The 18,924-nt window shown below is 42.0% G+C and overlaps 2 protein-coding genes across 4 annotated transcripts in view; one reads left to right on the top strand and one right to left on the bottom strand.

The window, feature by feature from the left end:
* The window catches only part of LOC139384000 (c-ros oncogene 1, receptor tyrosine kinase), a 678,262-nt gene extending 674,779 nt beyond the window's left edge, over positions 1-3,483 (top strand). The window contains exons 26-29 of the mRNA XM_071128628.1: positions 596-697; positions 1,228-1,362; positions 1,894-1,984; positions 2,326-3,483. Of these exons, the coding sequence (XP_070984729.1) occupies positions 596-697; positions 1,228-1,362; positions 1,894-1,984; positions 2,326-3,483 (1,486 nt within the window). The remainder of the gene's footprint in view (positions 1-595; positions 698-1,227; positions 1,363-1,893; positions 1,985-2,325) is intronic.
* A 4,717-nt stretch (positions 3,484-8,200) lies between these two features.
* LOC139383723 (CAP-Gly domain-containing linker protein 4) overlaps positions 8,201-18,924 on the bottom strand; it is an 83,132-nt gene continuing 72,408 nt past the window's right edge. For 2 of the 3 annotated variants that reach the window (XM_071128279.1, XM_071128281.1), the window contains 3 exons: positions 13,183-13,247; positions 12,856-12,931; positions 8,201-10,590 (listed from right to left, as the gene is read on the bottom strand). In XM_071128279.1, coding sequence (XP_070984380.1) covers positions 10,203-10,590; positions 12,856-12,931; positions 13,183-13,247 — 529 coding nt within the window. In that variant the 3' untranslated portion in view covers positions 8,201-10,202. Of the gene's footprint in view, positions 10,591-12,177; positions 12,932-13,182; positions 13,248-18,924 lie in introns of those variants that run through there. The other variant, XM_071128280.1, reaches the window with a different exon arrangement.

Raw genomic sequence — 18,924 nt, 5'->3', positions numbered from 1 at the left:
TCACATCCGTGTAGTTGTTCATGTAACCTATTGACATGTAACCTATTTGAATCATGATGGAACTCAGACAGCACGTAGCAGTTTAAACCTGGAGCTTGGCGCACGTCGACAGTCATGACGACTGTACCGTTGTCATAGAACTCCACGATGAGTGAAGATTAGGGTAGATATACAGAACTATTGTTCAACCCCTATGTTACAATAATGGGGAGAGGGGGGGGGGGGGGGCTGTAACAATAGTGAGGTGTGATTGTCAGGATAACTTAATGGCATGTCTCAGGCATTCAGGATCCTTAGTCTCCACCGAGTGTTATTAACACCCATGTTCCCTTTATACTACAGTCGGTGGAGAATCCAACTTTTGAGTGTTCTGAGATAAAACATTTAAGTTCTTCCAACTGGAATGGATGTGGCTAGTCTTCAGAGGTTTAAGGATAATTAGGAGTCAAACTAGGGGCTCTGTCTTCATTTATTTTCCTATTTTTCTTTCTGTTCTGTTTTCATCCCTTTTTCTACCTGCTGTGCTTTCAATAAAGTCATGCAGCGTGTCTAACAAGATCCCCCTGTGTGTGTGAACGGGTTTGTCTCCACACAGGGCGAGCTACTACAGAAAGGGTGGGCGCGCCATGCTGCCTGTGAAGTGGATGCCTCCCGAAGCTTTCATGGAGGGGATCTTCACATCCAAAACGGACACGTGGTACGTTCCATTGTAACTCACTCTCAATGATGTCTCAGTTCTCTTGAATGTCACTCCCTTTCATTTCACCCTTCCAGTCTCCATTACCTCCCTTTTTCCGTCCTTCAATGGAACGTTCTCTTTTTCACCTTTTGAAAGCCTCCTCTTTTACTCTATCTGCTGTCCTCCTTTTTTATTTTTAATGTAACTTTTATTTAACTAGGCAAGTCAGTTAAGAGCAGATTCTTATTTACAATGACGGCCTAGGAACAGTGGGTTAACTGCCTTGTTCAGGGGCAGAACAACAGATTTTTACCTCGTCAGCTCAGGGATTCAATCTAGAAACCTTTCGGTTACTGGCCCTATGCGCTAACCACTAGGCTTCCTCCCTCCCTCCTTCACCCCTCACTTTGCCCTTATCACCCTTAAGATTTATGATTCTCTCTTCTGTCTAAAAACGAAATACAAATGATTCCTCTCTTGCTCCCTCACCTACCTCTCACTCCCCCCCTCTCACTTTCCTTCTTCCTCTCTCTCCTACTTTCTCTCAGGTCCTTTGGGGTTTTGCTATGGGAGATCTTCTCTCTGGGCTATATGCCCTATCCCAGTCGCAGTAACCAGGAAGTGTTGGAGTTTGTCACCAGCGGGGGAAGGATGGACCCTCCCAAAAACTGCCCAGGGCCCGTGTAAGTCCAATCACATACCATCCAAACACATGTAGCAGATGTGTGCTAGTGAAGCACTTTCTTGAGATTGAAAGTGAACTGTCACTCAGTCAACTTCTGTCCCTGTCTGAACTGTCACTCACATAGGGATGGAACTTACTCTGTTACATAGATATTACACACACAACCTCACAGTATACTGTTTTCACTCATGCACATACATAGAATGCAGATATACACATGGATACAAGCGAACAAACACACAAAATATCAATAACTTCTCAAGCTTGATTTTGCACTGTCTTGGGGGGTACCCCAGGATTCTGTTTTACCCCTACTGACTTTTCAACGGTGATCACTCAAACTAGCGGGATATTACACTTAATTCAGAATGATTTGTATTAAATCAGTCGAGTGGTATTATGACGGGGAGGCGGCACTTTTGATAAAGTGTGCGTGAATTTGTGTCTGTCAAACAATTATCATCGAAGGGGGAATATATGGTTTTTGATTGTGCTTGTGGTCGTGTGTGTGTGTGTGTATGTGTTTCAGGTACCGAATAATGACACAGAGTTGGCAGCATCAACCGGAGGACAGGCCCAACTTCTCCACCATCTTGGAGAGGATTGACTACTGCTTACAGGTAGGGAGTGTGAACATCGAGAGTCAACACCCATCTGCACTGGAACTGTGCTCAAGTATTAAATGTCTGTTTTACTGCCAAGAGGTTATTTTATTATGTATGGATATTTTATAATGTGATACAGCTCATAACCTGTCTGTCTGTGTGTAAAAGCTGTATTCCTTTTGAGATTGTTTCTGTCATCTACTTAAATAAAGTCAATCATGGTTGCATTAGAATTGACATTTTGAACTCTACTTGTGTCGTGTCATTTTCTACAAATTCAGACAACGGTAATGTTCATGATGTCATTGCACGTTGTTTGCCATTGTTAGTGTCTAATGCTTCCCTATCCTCTCCAGGACCCCGATGTGGTGACTGTTACCTTGCCTGTGGAATATGGGCCCCTCCCCGAAGCGGAGGAGCGGGTGCCCATGCGCCCTGAGGATCTCACGGCCTCTCCCCTGCTGGTGTCCACTCAGATGCCCGACGGGGAGGGCCCTGCACCGCCACCCTCTGCCCCCGACTCCAACGAGGAGAAACGAACAGTCAACCAGCCCCTCCTCCTTTCCAGCCAACCCCCCGAAACTATCAAGCCCCAGATGATGGCGCAACAACCCCAGTTCCACCCCCACCCTCAGACATTCACCACAACCCCCATCACAGCCACCTCCTTCATCTCCACCTTCAAGGCGCCTCCCCCCATCTCCACCCAGCAGCCCAACCCAGAGGGGGGCCACATTAATCTGGCCTTCACCCAGGGCTACCCTAAGGATAAGGATGGTCACAATGGGAAGCCCACCAACCTGTGGAACCCCACCTATGGCTCCTGGTTCCTCCAGCAGCAGCAGAGGAAGCAGCAGCAACAACAGCAGCAGCAAAGGCAGGGAGACATGGGCAGTGGAGGTGGGGGGCTTGGAGGTGGGAGGGTTCCGGGCGAAGGGCAGGAGTACCAGGGGCGGACTGTGGCCGAGGCTGCGGGGGCCCTGGGTCTCCAGCAACAGCAGCACAAGCAGCAGCAGTTCCAGCCACCGTATCCCTTCCATCCACAGCAGCAACAGCATCAACAACAGCAGATGCAGCTCCTGCACCACCAACAGCAGCAGCAACAGCAGGGGCTCTGCAAGCCCCTCTTGCCCCCTCCGCCCCCACCCCAGGCCACCTTCTCGGATATCACTGCCCCTACCCCGCTCCTGTTAGATTCTGCCACCCTCCCCCCAGTCCCCCTCTTCAGACTTCGCCACTTCCCCTGCGGGAACATCGGCTACGGCTACCAGGAGCAAGGGTTGCCCCTGGAGGCGACCCACCACCACACTAACCCTGTCAACCCCCATACTCCCCCGTCTCCTCTTCCCCCGCCACCCGTGGCCCTCCAGAGAGGAGTGGAGGGGACCCAGCTGTCGCTGAGCTGCTCGACGACGGCCAGTGCCGAGGACAGCCGTCCGCTGCTGGTCACCATGGGGACGGTGCAGGACCCCAGGCTGCCCCGGATGGAGGGCCACAATGCCACGGTGCTTTAGCCCAACCTTTATTTTTGTCTCTCACCTCAGAGACCATGTGTATAGGCAGACAGGCGTACAGCCAGACTAGATGGTACTCCGTGCAACATTGTGTCAGGACAGTACCCGCCGCCTTACGAGCCCCCCCCCTCCCCGTCTCGACGCCTTGGTTTCATCCACAGATTGGACTGACCCATTTTCACCTGGCCAATGGTTGCGGAGTAAAAAAAAAAGAGTAAAATAATCTCTAAAATGGTTGCGGAAATACCAATGGTTGTTAAAGTAACTGCCCAGTGTTTCCAGATTTCTATGAAATTTGACTTATAATTACTTTAAATATGAGAGAAATAGTTTTCCTTCCAAAAATGGTTAAATGAGTATGTTAAAAAGTAGCTTTTCTGTGTTGGAATGGTGTGTGCGTACCCCAACAACAGAATGGTATGGATTTATACCAGTCATAAACAATATTCACGTAAATAGCCCGCTGATTGGCCAGCTCATCCTCCTCCAGACCACTGATTGGCCAGCTCATCCTCCTCAGGGAGATGATATGTTCTATGAGGAAATAGCAACCATTTTTTGAAGAGAGTTTTGAAGTGTTTCCCCCCCCCCAATTCATGCTTTGGCCACAAATACGAGTATAGGACGAGTCAACAACATTAACAGAATATAAAAGTTAGATTTTCACTGGGCAGTTACTTTAAAGCACATTGTAGAGCTTCAAAGACCATTGGGAAGAAAAAGTTGTGGACCATTGGCTAGTAAAACAGAAACGATGGACATTTTGCAACACCTGCTAAAATGTAGCCGCTAAGGGAGTGATACACTATACAAAGAGAGCGGGCTAAATGAGTTGTCAGCTATTGTAACAGGACAGGGTGAAATGTTTCCATCTGGTTGAACTAGTTAATTTATCCGCAATGTTTTCACGAGTCGACCGCTTATCTTCGTGGCTCTGTAGATGTCAATGCAGCCATTCATCACAAGTCATTCGGGAAACAAACAGTTTGTGTTTCACAATCAAAAACATGTAGAACATGGTAACTGAGAACAATACACATCTGCCAGATGTCTAACTGACTGTAGCATTAATTAACTTATTTGGCCGTCAATCATTGCAGTTCATCCATTTCCTTTGGGATTTCTGGACTTGGCAGTTGATTCACCAATCAGAAATGATTTTTTACAAGAATATTGTGAGAATCGTACACTGGATTCCGGAGAGGATGAAAGTGTTTGTTGATGTTTGCCTGCCTTCTCATTTATTTATTATGTTGGGAACTCTGTATATTATTAAATGAACCCACTTCTTATACCCAACCATATCCAAATTCATTTGACATTGGTTAGCTATTTGGCATTTTTTTAGAAGCAGGAATTTTTGTCCAATGTCGAATTAAATTGACCAATGAATGGTATTTCAGATAGTTGGAAACTAAATGCACTCATCTAGTTGAATGTTGCTATGGTATAAGGGTGGGAGTGAATGGGAATTGTTGGGGGGTGTAATGGTGCCATAAGCACTGCATGTGGGTGGCTATTTTTGAACTTTAAGGTGCGTGAGTAAGGGGCATTCATCTGTGTGTGCATATGTTTGTGTGTTTGAGAGAGAGGAAGAGATGGAGGGAGAAGGGGGAGAAAGAAAGAGAGATAAAGAATGTTATTCGAGGCACAATACAATGGGGGCTTACTTTATACCGTTTATTCAGGCAAGTTTACCTTCCATTTCTCATATGTATATATTATGGCCCTCTATGGAAAGACAGAAATGAGTGTTCCATCAACTTCCATGGACACATAGTTGGAGATTAATTTAATTTGAAAGTGTGCTTTTAAAATAGGAAATGTTGGCATTTTTGCTGGGGGCCTTTTTTCAACAACCTTTTCTTGATTCAGAACTTTTTTTGTTGTTGCCTTACCCAGCAACTATATTTAAACATTGCTGAATAGGTCTTTACCCCTAAACTGCTATTTTAAAGTACTCAATGTTAATACATTTGCATAATTTATCTTTTCTATTTTAAGAATGACTACTATAGAATATAAATTATTCTGAGTGAAAAGTTTGAATACAAATTGCTTGTGGTCCACTTGTGAAAAATCTATGGTTAATATTTTGTGATGATCTAACTTCTTACGCCATCAGTTATCAACCATGTCTACATTTACATTCAATGTGCATAGCCTCAACACTGTCAATGCAGTCTGCTTTTAAACATTCAAAAATATTGTGATTATGAATTAATTTTAATGTACAGTGCGAATCAACTTTCATGTACTTAAGTCTCAAATGGACATGAGTGCTAGTCTATGCTAAGCTAAGATTAAGTTGATTTGAGTGTATCCAGGAAGTGCCAATGTGTCAGTTGTTTGCCTGGCTATGTTGTTAACCCTTTACTTGAACACTCTTTCATAAAGCTTTACAAGCTGTTGTAGTGAAAACATTTGATAACACAAGGTGTTGTTTGGTTTATGCTTATGATAGAGGGTTCGAGTAACATGTTGCACAATTGCTCATCTCCAGTGGCTGTGTTCACATAATTTTCTGTTTCTTTGCAGCAACTCATCTGAACTCCGTTGCTCCTTGTAAAAACCAACTAAATTGCATCTGTAACATGTTGTAATTATGATGTATTGTACTATGACTGGTAACCTCTGTATGTTGCCCTTCAGATGACATCTGCCAAAATTAATAAATTACTATATAATGACTATTGGTTGCTGCTGCCAGACTTGACTTAACTCACTCAGACTTAGGACTCGATTCACTCCGTATCGCGGAAGTTCAGCGTTTATAGCGCGATTGAAATTGAAAGGAAATTCCTGATTGAGCCGACGTTTACCGTGAATGCAGTCTCCGCTAACGTGGGAACATTGCCTTACCATTTTTATTGCGCTGTAGCACGGATCTTTAGCGCTATGGATTGAATCGAGCCCTTATACAGCTCGATTCAAACATCCATTGCAGGATTTTACACAGTAGCAGATAGATATTGTTTTTGTCCATGTGGCAAATGCAAAAAACAGTTGACTGTCCCAGTTGAATAGGGACATCCTATAAATATTGTTACAGAGGCCTTTAATTGTTCAGAGTAAATTGGCATACTTAGATATTTCTTGGGAAAGTCATGCATCCCGGAAACTCGCATAGTTTTCATTGAGTTAGAAGTAGCTGTGTAATTCAGTATAAAACAGTGTGCCAGAGCAGTAGTTGAATCAACAAATAAAGGGAATAAACCATGTTATTACAGGACTGATGGAATCTGGCCTCCAAATGAGAACGGTTAAGCCCCATTTTGTAATCGATCAAAAAGTGTAACCCCCCCAGACATCTCTCTTCTCATCAGGCATTCGGAAAGTATTCAGACCCCTTGAGCTTTTCCACATTTTGTTATTCTAAAATATATTAAATAAAACATTTGGCAAATTTATTAGAAAAAAAAAACTATACCTTTTTACATCAGCATTCAGACCCTTTGCTATGAGAGTCAAAATTGAGCTCAGGTGCATCCTTTTCCATTGATCATCTTTGAGATGTTTCTACAACTTGATTGGAGTCCAACTGTGGTAAATTAAAATGACTGGACATGATTTTGAAAGGCACACACCTGTCTATATAAGGTTCCACAGTTGACAATGCATGTCAGAGCAAAAACTAAGCCATGAGGTCGAAGGAATTGTCCATAGCGCTCCAAGACAGGATTTTGTCGAGCCTCAGATCTGGGGAAGGGTACCAAAACATTTCTGCAGCATTGAAGGTTCCCAAGAACACAGTGGCCTCCATAATTCGAAAATGGAAGAAGTTTGGAACCACCAAGACTCTTCCTAGAGTTGCCTGCCAGGCAAAACTGAGCAATCGGGGGAGAAGGGCCTTGGTCAGGGAGGTGATCACGAACCCGATGGTCACTCTGACAGAGCTCCAGAGTTCCTCTATGGAGAAGAAACTTCCATAATCCCAAACCATCTCTGCAGCACTCCATCAATCAGGCCTTTATGGTAGAGAGGCCAGATGGAAACCTCTGTAAATTGCACATGACAGCCCGCTTGGAGTTCGGCAAAAGGCACCTAAAGGACTCTGACCATGAAAAAACAAGATTCTCTGGTCTGATGAAACCAAGATTGATCACGTCTGGAGGAAACCTGGCACCCTCCAGGATCGAGGGAAAGATGAACAGAGAGATCCTTGATGAAAACCTGCTCCAGAGCGCTCAGGACCTCCGACTGGGGGCGAAGGTTCACCTTCCAACAGGACAACGACCCTAAGCACACAGCCAAGAAAATGTAGGAGTGGCTTCGGCAAAAGTCTCTGAATGTCCTTGAGTGGCCCAGCCAGAGCCTGGACTTAACCCGATTGAACATCTCTGGAGAGACCTGAAAATAGCTGTGCAGCGACGCTCCACATCCAACCTGACAGAGCTTGAGAGGATCTGCAGAGAAGAATGGGAGAAACTCTCCAAATAGAGGTGTGACTCGAGGCTGTAATCGCTGCCAAAGGTGCTTCAACAAAGTACTGAGTAAAGGGTCTGAATACTTATGTAGATGTGATATTTCAATTTGACATTTTTTATACATTTTTATACAAAATGTGGAAAAAGTCAAGGGGTCTGAATACTTTCTGAATGCGCTGCAAACAGGGATGGAAAGTTTGCTGAAGTCATTCAGGCGTTTGCTAATAGACAGTCCGCCCACATGGGAGGTTTGGCGCACAGGCATCCAAAAGACAGAGAGAAACTAACGGTGAAATTAGAATAGAATCTTTATTCATTTTACAAATACAATTTTTACACTACGTGCCACTATTCCATACTGAAACCCTTTCGCTGCGCAGACACACAATGCAACCAATGACTTTCAAGTGCATTTTAACTTGGGCTTTCCGATCATGTGTCGTCTGAGACGACATTATAGAACCCAACAGTACTAAGTAACAGTGTTACAGAATTGACTGAAAAGGCGATGACTGTTACACAATTGTCTCAATTGCCACAACAATGACCGTAACAGACCTGACTGTTACGACGGTGACTGTTACAGAAATAACAGAACTGACAACAGAGAAGAGATACGAGCAGTTGAATTAGCACTCATACCACCGAGCTTCTTTCATCTCCAAACCTCAGGCGAATATCTCAGGCAACCATGATTCGTCCTGCCAACACATTTCAATTGCATAGGGCCCAACCAGACCGATCAATGGTACATCGCATTCAGAATCTGGGCTACTGTTGCGTTCTACCTTTGTTATTGGGTGGCACATGGAGCTTGTGTTAAATAAGGTCTCTTTTTTTCTCCACAGATATAATCAATAGCTTGTTGCCTGCTGACTTGTCAAGACTGTAATCTTTATCGGTATATAACTTTGGAATGCGCTTCACGGAAACCAGCTTTCACAAAGCATTTTGTAGTTTGTCATAAGGACGACATAAGACGTCATTAGCAGTCGTGCAGATGGAAGTTATCTTTAGACAAATCTTATGTCACAGAGCCAGTGGGGTGTTCAATCTGACCAAAAGTAGGTAGCATACATCAATAGGCCTATGAGTGTCACGTCAGTGTAGGACCATATTTGTATAAATTGGCATCACTTGACGGCACTATACCAGTACTCAAGTGGGTGCCATAGCATTAATGGCTGAATATGGCTGAATTCCAAATCAACCCCTAGCCCATATCCTTTATGCACTCCTGTAGATCTGAAACCGATTGATAGGTATAAGCAATATTTCTACCCAGCCAATCAGAAGGCAAGGTGAAGCCATTACCATATTGCTTCCACCCATCCAATCCGCTCAGATCCACAGCAGTGCCTAGGGTGTAGGAGCTGATGGTCAATTAGCAATTCAGCACAAGTTGGCAGCGACTGCAAATTCAGTGTTGGCCAAACACAGTGCACATTCTCGCTCATTTAGGACAGTCAGCAGTGAACCAAGATAACCCTGCATTATCATTACAAACAGCCTTATCCATTTAATCCAAAGTGCTCAAATCAGGGGATATTTTAGTACCTCTGTACCAGGACATTGTCTTGCTTTAAGGTGCTTAGCTGCGTTGCTGACCAGAGGTTAGCCTTGATATCAGTTCAAATCTCTACATACAGTACAGTGAGGGAGCTTAGGGAAGAATGGAAGTATTAATTTACTGTATCGGATTTATACATATTTTCCATCAATCAAGTGCATTTCCATCAATTGAATCAAATCACACAGTAAAATTACAAGTATAAATATTTCTGAAAATGATTTTCTTTCACCCTATCAAACCTATCTATGACAATCAAAGCTTGTTGCCTCATACCTACAGTGTGTTCAATAGCATGACAACTCTCGTAGTCTCAATTTGAAATGTAATATCTAGTTTTCTAGTGTCCATTGATGGTCAACGGGTAGAGTAAACAGGTAAAACAAAACAGGTAAATCAGCAAGTAAATAGGACAAACTAGCTGATGTGTAGTTAAAATGTAGGCTAGCCACACCACCATAACATACATCTTCAAATAAAACATTTCTTAAATGTATATAACAATAACTAATTAGGTAGTGTTGTTTTTGGGGGACATTTCAAGGAGCAAAAGAAACAAACACAAAACCCAAGAAAAAACGAACAAAGGAAACTCGCTAGGCCCCCCCCCCCCCCCCCCCCCAAAAACAAAAAATACAAACAACAAACAGAAACTTTTCTCCGATATGCTCGCTCTACTGCTTTCCCACCCACCTAACCCAACCCCCTGGGTCCTAGTGTCCTCAGCTGTTCTCATCCACGAGCCGGGCACCATTAATGCCGCGGTAGGTGACACGGCTGGGCCTCACCAGCACGCCGTAGTCCGGGCGGCACGTGAAGTAGCGGCGGCCGCCCACCTGGCCATCATTCTTGCCCTTGGCGATTCGCAGCTCCAGGCCTAGCCACAGGCCTGGGGCGAAGTCAGCCTGGCCCATGTAGCGGATCAGAGCCATCTCATTCGCACTGCTCAGCAGCACTTGCATGCCCAGGTGGAGGCGCACTGAGGCGTCCGAGCCAGACGAGGTGGTGGTGGTGGCAGTGGTTCCTCCGGAGCTTCCTGTGCCGCCTGTTCCCGGACCCCAGCCACTACTCAGGGTGCTCCAGCGCCGACGGTGGGAGTTGGAACGTGACCTGAGGGGAGAGGGAGAGATAAAGAGAGATGGAGCAAGAGAGAAAAAGAGTGAGCTCATGGGCTCCTGAGTTCTTCTGCAAAAAATATAGAATTAGAGTTGAATAAATGTCGATAAAATATTTAAAACATTTGCAAGGACTTCTAGAGCATACTAACCTCAACATTAAAACCTTCAATACAAATCAAAATTCAGTAAGTAAAACCTTGATTTTGGACAAAAATACCTGAATGTACTATTACCAGCAAGGACAATCAATAAAAAACTTCTAACAAACCAAAAACTGCAGAAGAAACACAGCGGAACATGGAAACACCATCCAACACAAAACAGAGTGAGTAATATTCAGTTTGAAGCTACTTCTGAAGCAAAAAAAGTAAAAGACAATCTCTAGGTGATTTTGATATACAGTTGAAGTCGGAAGTTTACATACACCTTAGCCAAATACATTTAAACTCAGTTTTTCACAATTCCTGACATTTAATCCAAGTAAAGATTCCATGTCTTAGGTCAGGTAGGATCACCACTTTATTTTAAGAATGTGAAATGTCAGAATAAAAGTAGAGAGAATGATTTTTTCAGCTTTATTTCTTTCATCACATTCCAAGTGGGTCAGAAGTTTACATACAATTTCCTTTAAATTGTTTAACTTGGGTCAAACGTTTGGGTATCCTTCCACAAGCTTCCCACAATAAGTTGGGTGCATTTTGGCCCATTCCCCCTGACAGAGCTGGTGTAACGGAGTCAGGTTTGTAGGCCTCCTTGCTCGCACACACTTTTTCAGTTCTGCCCACAAATGTTCTATAGGATTGAGGTCAGGGCTTTGTGATGGCCACACCAATACCTTGACTTTGGTGTGAAGGCAGTGGTGTAAAGTACTTAAGTAAAAATACTTTAAAGTACTACAAGTATTTCTTTACTATTTATATTTTTTGGGAACTTTTACTTCACTACATTATTTTCTTTCTTAATGTACTTTTTACTCCATACATGTTCCTTACATTTTGACAGGAAAGTTGTCCAATTCACACACTTATCAAGAGAAAATCCCTGGTCATCCCTACTGCATCTGATCTGGCAGACTCGCTAAACACAAACGCTTCGTTTGTAAATTATGTCTGAGTATTGGAGTGCGCCCCTGGCTATCCGTCAATAATAATGAAAAAAATAAACTTGTGCCGTATGGTTAAATATAAGGAATTCCACCATTGGATGTGGCTGGGGGTTATAGCATTTCTTTCACATGACGCATCAATTTAAACAAGTGTGTCTGGGAAAGCGTCAAATATTTTTATCTGGACACTTTCCGTTTACCTGGAATGGGTGTAGACAAAGGAGAGCTCTCCAATAAGTACCAAAACATTCAAAGGCTCTTTTCTCAAATGTCAGTTTACAAGTTTTTCAACGTTCAAAGCAGAATTACTTTTCCATTTTTCCTCAAAAAATGCAGTGTATGATACACAATTTTGTAGCTGTCTACTTTTATCCAATGTAAAAATAAAAAAATCTGATTTCGCTATACATAAGACCGATTTCAGCCGGTCAGTCACATTTCCACATCATTACAACACTGTATATAGACATAATATGACATTTGAAATGTCTTTATTATTGTGTGTGTAATGTTTACTGCTGATTTTGTTACAGTTTATTTCATTTATTTGATCTATTTCACTTGCTTTGGCAATGTAAACATGTTTCCCATGCCAATACAGCCCCTTAAATTGAATTAAGATTGAGATGGATGAATGGGGTTAGAGGTGGAGAGAGAAGGGTGAGTGTAGAGGGAGAGAAGCAGAGTAAGGTAGCAGAGAGGGAGAGCGTAAGGCAGCAAGCAAGAGAAGGAGTAAAAGGGTAGAGGAAGAGGGTGAAATAGTGCAGCGTGAGAAAGATGATTAGAAATCAGGATGGGGAAAGGAGAGTAAAAATAGTGAAAGGAGGGTGTAATGAGAAAATGAGACAATGGACTGGGAAGAATGTAGAGAGTGGCAAAGGGAGGAAGGGAAGGAATGGGAGGGGTGAGAGAAAGATGTAAAACGAGAGAGGGAGAGGAACGCGAAGGAGATGGATTGATCTTGGATTGCTTTCATACTCATTATAACCCTGCTATCGAGCACTGGCAATTCTCCAAAACTATACTTTTTGCTGACCACTATTGATTTTATCTCCGGTGGTGGGGGGATTAGGGAGAAAGCTGAAAACGGTCAGGGAGGAGAAATGCAGACACGTGGAATGTGGAGGAGAGTGCTTATGAGAAAATGGCAACCTGTTGACGGGACTCTTCTGGCTCTGCTCCTTCTGGGCAGCGATGGCCGTCGACGTGCTGAAGCTGCGCCTGATTCCTGAAATATGACAGACCACGTGTGTGAATACACATAGACAGATTCACAAATATGAAGTACACATACACACACTAACATAAACAAATACAAAGAAGGACACACACACGCACACAGTGAAGGGTACCGAAATAATTGTGACATGAAGACAACTGCATTTTCCATCATTAAAATGTTATCATCGTTAATTAAGTTTACTCAGCGTTTGCAAGAATAAATGAATAAATAAGGAAAAACCAAGGCCAAAAACTCACTAGCAAAAGGACGGTTGAGACGTGAGGAGGACAGCTCTGAAAGACAATCCATAGAGCCATGGATCCTGTGGAAAAATGTTAAATAAAATTAAAAAACATTTACACTAAAGTCTAAGACACACAATCGTTAAAGCCCTTACTGAGATCCGGAAACAGCAGCCTTCTTTAATAACACCCTACAAAATCGGCAGTACAAGGTTGGGGTCAATTCCATTTCAACTTGAGCGTATTCACTACACAGGGAATGAATTGAAATTCACTAAAAGAATAGGGCAGGAAAAAAGTTATAATTTAAAATAATGGGCTATTTCTCCAATTAAACCATTGATTATCCATTAATTTCCGGAATGGAATGAGTTGAGATGGAATTGACCCAGAACCGCTCACCTACCATTCATCAACTCTCGAATAGACACAAAATAAAATAAAAATGTGGTATCCCAGCACAAGGTGCCTGTCCAACTTGGTGGATGTGTTTGCCGCTGTGTGTCAGCGATAATAGCTGGAGCTTTGAAAACCATTACCACTTAGGCAGGCGAAGTGGAGAATTTAGCAAAAAAACTGCCTTATCTTGTTTGGAAAGCAGAAAAGGAGAGGAGGGGGGAATGAAAGAAAGCAGAAAAAATGTGAAGAAAAAAGTAACGCCTCACTATTTGTTATCTAATGGGTCCTGATAGTTGCTGACAGGAAGAGAAAGACAGCAAGAAGGAGAGAGAGAAAGAGTGACTGTTCTGGCTCTCGGTGATGGAGAGAATGCGAGAGGAAGATCTCTATTAGCCCAAGCCTAGATTTAGCAGAGCTTCCCGCTTGCCCCGCAGGTTAATTAGGGAAAAAAATTAGGGGAAGAATGAGAAAAGGAGTCCAATCCTTTCAGAAAAAAAACTCTACTCATCACACAGTAAAAGTAGAGTAAGAAAAATGAGAAAGATGATTGCAGGTGTGGAGCTGGGAGAGGAAGAAAATGTAAGGAGGTAGATGGAGAGACGGAACGAGATAATAAAAATAAACAAACTAATTAATTCCATCTCAACATCTAAAACAAATAAGACTTACTTTCCCCTTTTCTTGACTCCTCTTCCTTGATAGGTTGCTAGTAAATACGTATGTATAGTGCCGTCTACCTTTAAAAGAAACTTCAATCAAATGAATCAACTTCCTTGACTCTGTGTCCAGGAAAACCTCCCCATCATGTTTCAATTAGTGGAATGGGATGATTTCTTGCATGAAAAAACATGTTTACATTACCAAGTACATTAATGGGGTAAACCTACTCGAAGAGTACGCATTAGGCTGATTGAGAGAAGGTTTGAATCCTAATCAACCCATCCAATGTGAGTACATCTGTTGTTGAAGAACAGTTGATCAATAAAGCTACAGTATTCTAGGAGTAGTCAAGCTGCTTATGCTGAAAAGCCTTGTTAGTACATAGCTCAAATTAGCTTTGGAATTTTCTGGATTTTTTGTATTAATAGCACAAGTCTCGCCACCAAACATTATTACTATGCATTATAACTAGTTGAATTGCATATATTGTTGCTTTGATTGAATTTAATTTATTTTGGGTAACAGACAGAAACATTTGAAGTCAGACGTTTAAATGTATTTGGCTAAGGTGTATGTAAACACACTTTATTTTAAGAATGTGAAATGTCAGAATAATAGTACAGAGAATGATTTATTTCAGATATTATATCTTTCATCACATTTCCAGTGGGTCAGAAGTTTATATTAGAGGTCGACCGATTAAATCGGAATGGCCGATTAATTAGGGCCGATCGGAAATCGGTATTTTTGGGCGCCAATTTGCATATATATTTTTTTAACACCTTAATTGAAACTGTATTTAACTATTCTTATTTTCAATGACGGCCTAGGAACGACCTTGTCAGCTCGGGGGATCCAATCTTGCAAACTTGCAGTTAACTAGTCCAATGCTCTAACAACTGATTACATTGCACTCCATGAGGAGCCTGCCTGTTATGCAAATGCAATAAGCTAAGGTAAGTTGCTAGCTAGCATTAAACTTATCTTATAAAAATCGATCAATGACTGTCATTGCTCCAATGTGTACTTAACCATAAACATCAATGCCTTTCTTAAAATCAATACAAAGTATATATTTTTAAACCTGCATATTTAGCTAAAAAAAAATCCAGGTTAGCAGGCAATATTAACCAGGTGAAATTGTGTAATTTATCTTGCGTTCATTGCACGCAGACACAGGGTATATGCAACAGTTAAGGCCGCCTGGCTCTTTGCGAACTAATTTGCCGGAATTTTACGTAATTATGACATAACATTGAAGGTTGTGCAATGTAACAGGAATATTTAGACTCAAGGATGCCACTCGTTAGATAAAATATGGAACGGAATAAACGTTTTGTTTTCGAGGTGATAGTTTCCGGATTAGTCAAAGGTATATGGTTTAGAGAGAAATAGTCGACGCGTTATAATTCCTGTAATAACGTGTGGATGAACTTGAAAGGGTTTCCTTCGTTATTTTACCGTTCATGTCTTCCATAGAGAATGTCTTGATCTACTTCAAATAAGGTCTGTGTTTCGTGCAGGCTTAAACCGCCTCGGCGTTTTGATACCCGTGTAAATCTCACTAGGATAAGGTAACGTTTGTCAACATATTTTCATAAATCCACTCTACAAAAAAAATGATCTTCGCTTATATTTAGCCAATATTTATCAGAGCTACCTTGTCCTATGGATATCTACACAGTTATAAAATTGGCACGGTGGTGTAAGCCTACACGAAACACAGACCTTATTTTAAGTGAATCTAAAAATATCCTATGGAATAAATGAAGGAACCGCTTTTCAGATTTTGCTAGAAGGTGCCATGGGAATTATGACTTGCACTTTGGTCGTCAATTCTTACCATGTCCATTACTAAAATAGGATTTCCTGCATATAAAAATTACAGTTTTTGTTTTCAACATTCATCACAGGTAACTTAAATCAGTATCACTGTCACTTCAGAGCAGTGTGTGTGTATTTATGTATTATATTAAGTTAAAATAAAAAAGTGTTAATTGAGTATTGCTGCAATTGTAATTATTACAAAAATGTGTGTGTGTGTGTATATGAGATATATATATATATATATATATATATATATATATATATATATGTACATTTATTTTTAATTTTAAATAAATCGGACGATTAATCGGTATCAGTTTTTTTCTGTCCTCCAATAATCGGCCTTGAAAAACCATAATCGGTCGACCTCTAGTTTACATACACTCAATTAGTAATTGGTAGCATTGCCTTTAAATTGTTTAACTTGGGTCTAACGTTTTGAGTAGCCTTCCACAAGCCTCCCACAAAACGTTGGGTGAATTGTGTCCCATTCCTCCTGACAGAGCTGGTGTAACTGAGTCAGGTTTATAGGCCTCCTTGCTCGCACACGCTTTTCCAGTTCTGCCCACAAACTCTCTGTAGGATTGAGGTCAGGGCTTTGTGATGGCCACTCCAATACCTTGACTTTGTTGTCCTTAAGCCATTTTGCCACAACTTTGGAATTATGCTTGGGGTTATTGTCTATTTGGAAGACCCATTTGCGACCAAGCTTTTAACTTCCTGAATGATGTCATGAGATGTTGCTTCAATATATCCACATCATTTTCATTCCTCATGAGGCCATCTATTTTGTGAAGTGCACTAGTCCCTCCTGCAGTAAAGCATCCCCACAACATGATGCTACCATCCCCGTGCTTCACGGTTAGGATGGTGTTCTTCGGCTTGCAAGCCTCACTCTTTTTCCTCCAAACATAATGATGGTCATTATGGCCAACCAGTTTGTTTCATCAGACCAGAGGACATTTCTCCAAAAGTCCGATCTTTGTCCCCATGTGCAGTTGCAAACCGTAGTCTGGCTTTTTTATGGTGGTTTTGGAGCAGTGGCTTCTTCCTTGCTGAGTGGCCTTTCAGGTTATGTCGATATAGGACTTGTTTTGCTGTGGATATAGATACTTTTGTACCCGTTTCCTCCAGCATCTTCACAAGGTCCTTTGCTGTTGTTCTGGGATTGATTTGCACTTTTCACACCAAAGTACGTTAATCTCTAGGAGATAGAATGTACAGTGCCTTGCGAAAGTATTCGGCCCCCTTGAACTTTGCGACCTTTTGCCACATTTCAGGCTTCAAACATAAAGATATAAAACTGTATTTTTTTGTGAAGAATCAACAACAAGTGGGACACAATCATGAAGTGGAACGACATTTATTGGATATTTAAAACTTTTTTAACAAATCAAAAACTGAAAAATTGGGCGTGCAAAATTATTCAGCCCCCTTAAGTTAATACTTTGTAGCGCCACCTTTTGCTGCGATTACAGCTGTAAGTCGCTTGGGGTATGTCTTTATCAGTTTTGCACATCGAGAGACTGACATTTTTTCCCATTCCTCCTTGCAAAACAGCTCGAGCTCAGTGAGGTTGGATGGAGAGCATTTGTGAACAGCAGTTTTCAGTTCTTTCCACAGATTCTCGATTGGATTCAGGTCTGGACTTTGACTTGGCCATTCTAACACCTGGATATGTTTATTTTTGAACCATTCCATTGTAGATTTTGCTTTATGTTTTGGATCATTGTCTTGTTGGAAGACAAATCTCCTTCCCAGTCTCAGGTCTTTTGCAGACTCCATCAGGTTCCAGAATGGTCCTGTATTTGGCTCCATCCATCTTCCCATCAATTTTAACCATCTTCCCTGTCCCTGCTGAAGAAAAGCAGGCCCAAACCATGATGCTGCCACCACCATGTTTGACAGTGGGGATGGTGTGTTCAGGGTGATGAGCTGTGTTGCTTTTACGCCAAACATAACGTTTTGCATTGTTGCCAAAAAGTTCAATTTTGGTTTCATCTGACCAGAGCACCTTCTTCCACATGTTTGGTGTGTCTCCCAGGTGGCTTGTGGCAAACTTTAAACAACACTTTTTATGGATATCTTTAAGAAATGGCTTTCTTCTTGCCACTCTTCGATAAAGGCCAGATTTGTGCAATATACGATTGTTGTCCTATGGACAGAGTCTCCCACCTCAGCTGTAGATCTCTGCAGTTCATCCAGAGTGATCATGGGCCTCTTGGCTGCATCTCTGATCAGTCTTCTCCTTGTATGAGCTGAAAGTTTAGAGGGACGGCCAGGTCTTGGTAGATTTGCAGTGGTCTGATACTCCTTCCATTTCAATATTATCGCTTGCACAGTGCTCCTTGGGATGTTTAAAGCTTGGGAAATCTTTTTGTATCCAAATCCGGCTTTAAACTTCTTCACAACAGTATCGCGGACCTGCCTGGTGTGTTCCTTGTTCTTCATGATGCTCTCTGAGCTTTTAACGGACCTCTGAGACTATCACAGTGCAGGTGCATTTATACGGAGACTTGATTACACACAGGTGGATTGTATTTATCATCATTAGTCATTTAGGTCAACATTGGATCATTCAGAGATCCTCACTGAACTTCTGGAGAGAGTTTGCTGCACTGAAAGTAAAGGGGCTGAATAATTTTGCACGCCCAATTTTTCAGTTTTTGATGTGTTAAAAAAGTTTGAAATATCCAATAAATGTCGTTCCACTTCATGATTGTGTCCCACTTGTTGTTGATTCTTTACAAAAAAATACAGTTTTATATCTTTATGTTTGAAGCCTGAAATGTGGCAAAAGGTCGCAAAGTTCAAGGGGGCCGAATACTTTCGCAAGGCACTGTATCTCCTTCCTGAGTGGTATGACAGCTG

The sequence above is a fragment of the Oncorhynchus clarkii genome, chromosome 25 (assembly GCF_045791955.1).
Source record: "Oncorhynchus clarkii lewisi isolate Uvic-CL-2024 chromosome 25, UVic_Ocla_1.0, whole genome shotgun sequence".
NCBI classification, from domain to species: Eukaryota; Metazoa; Chordata; class Actinopteri; order Salmoniformes; family Salmonidae; genus Oncorhynchus; species Oncorhynchus clarkii.
The sequence above is the reverse complement of the archived record's forward strand: the minus strand, read 5'-3'. Positions and strand labels throughout refer to the sequence as shown.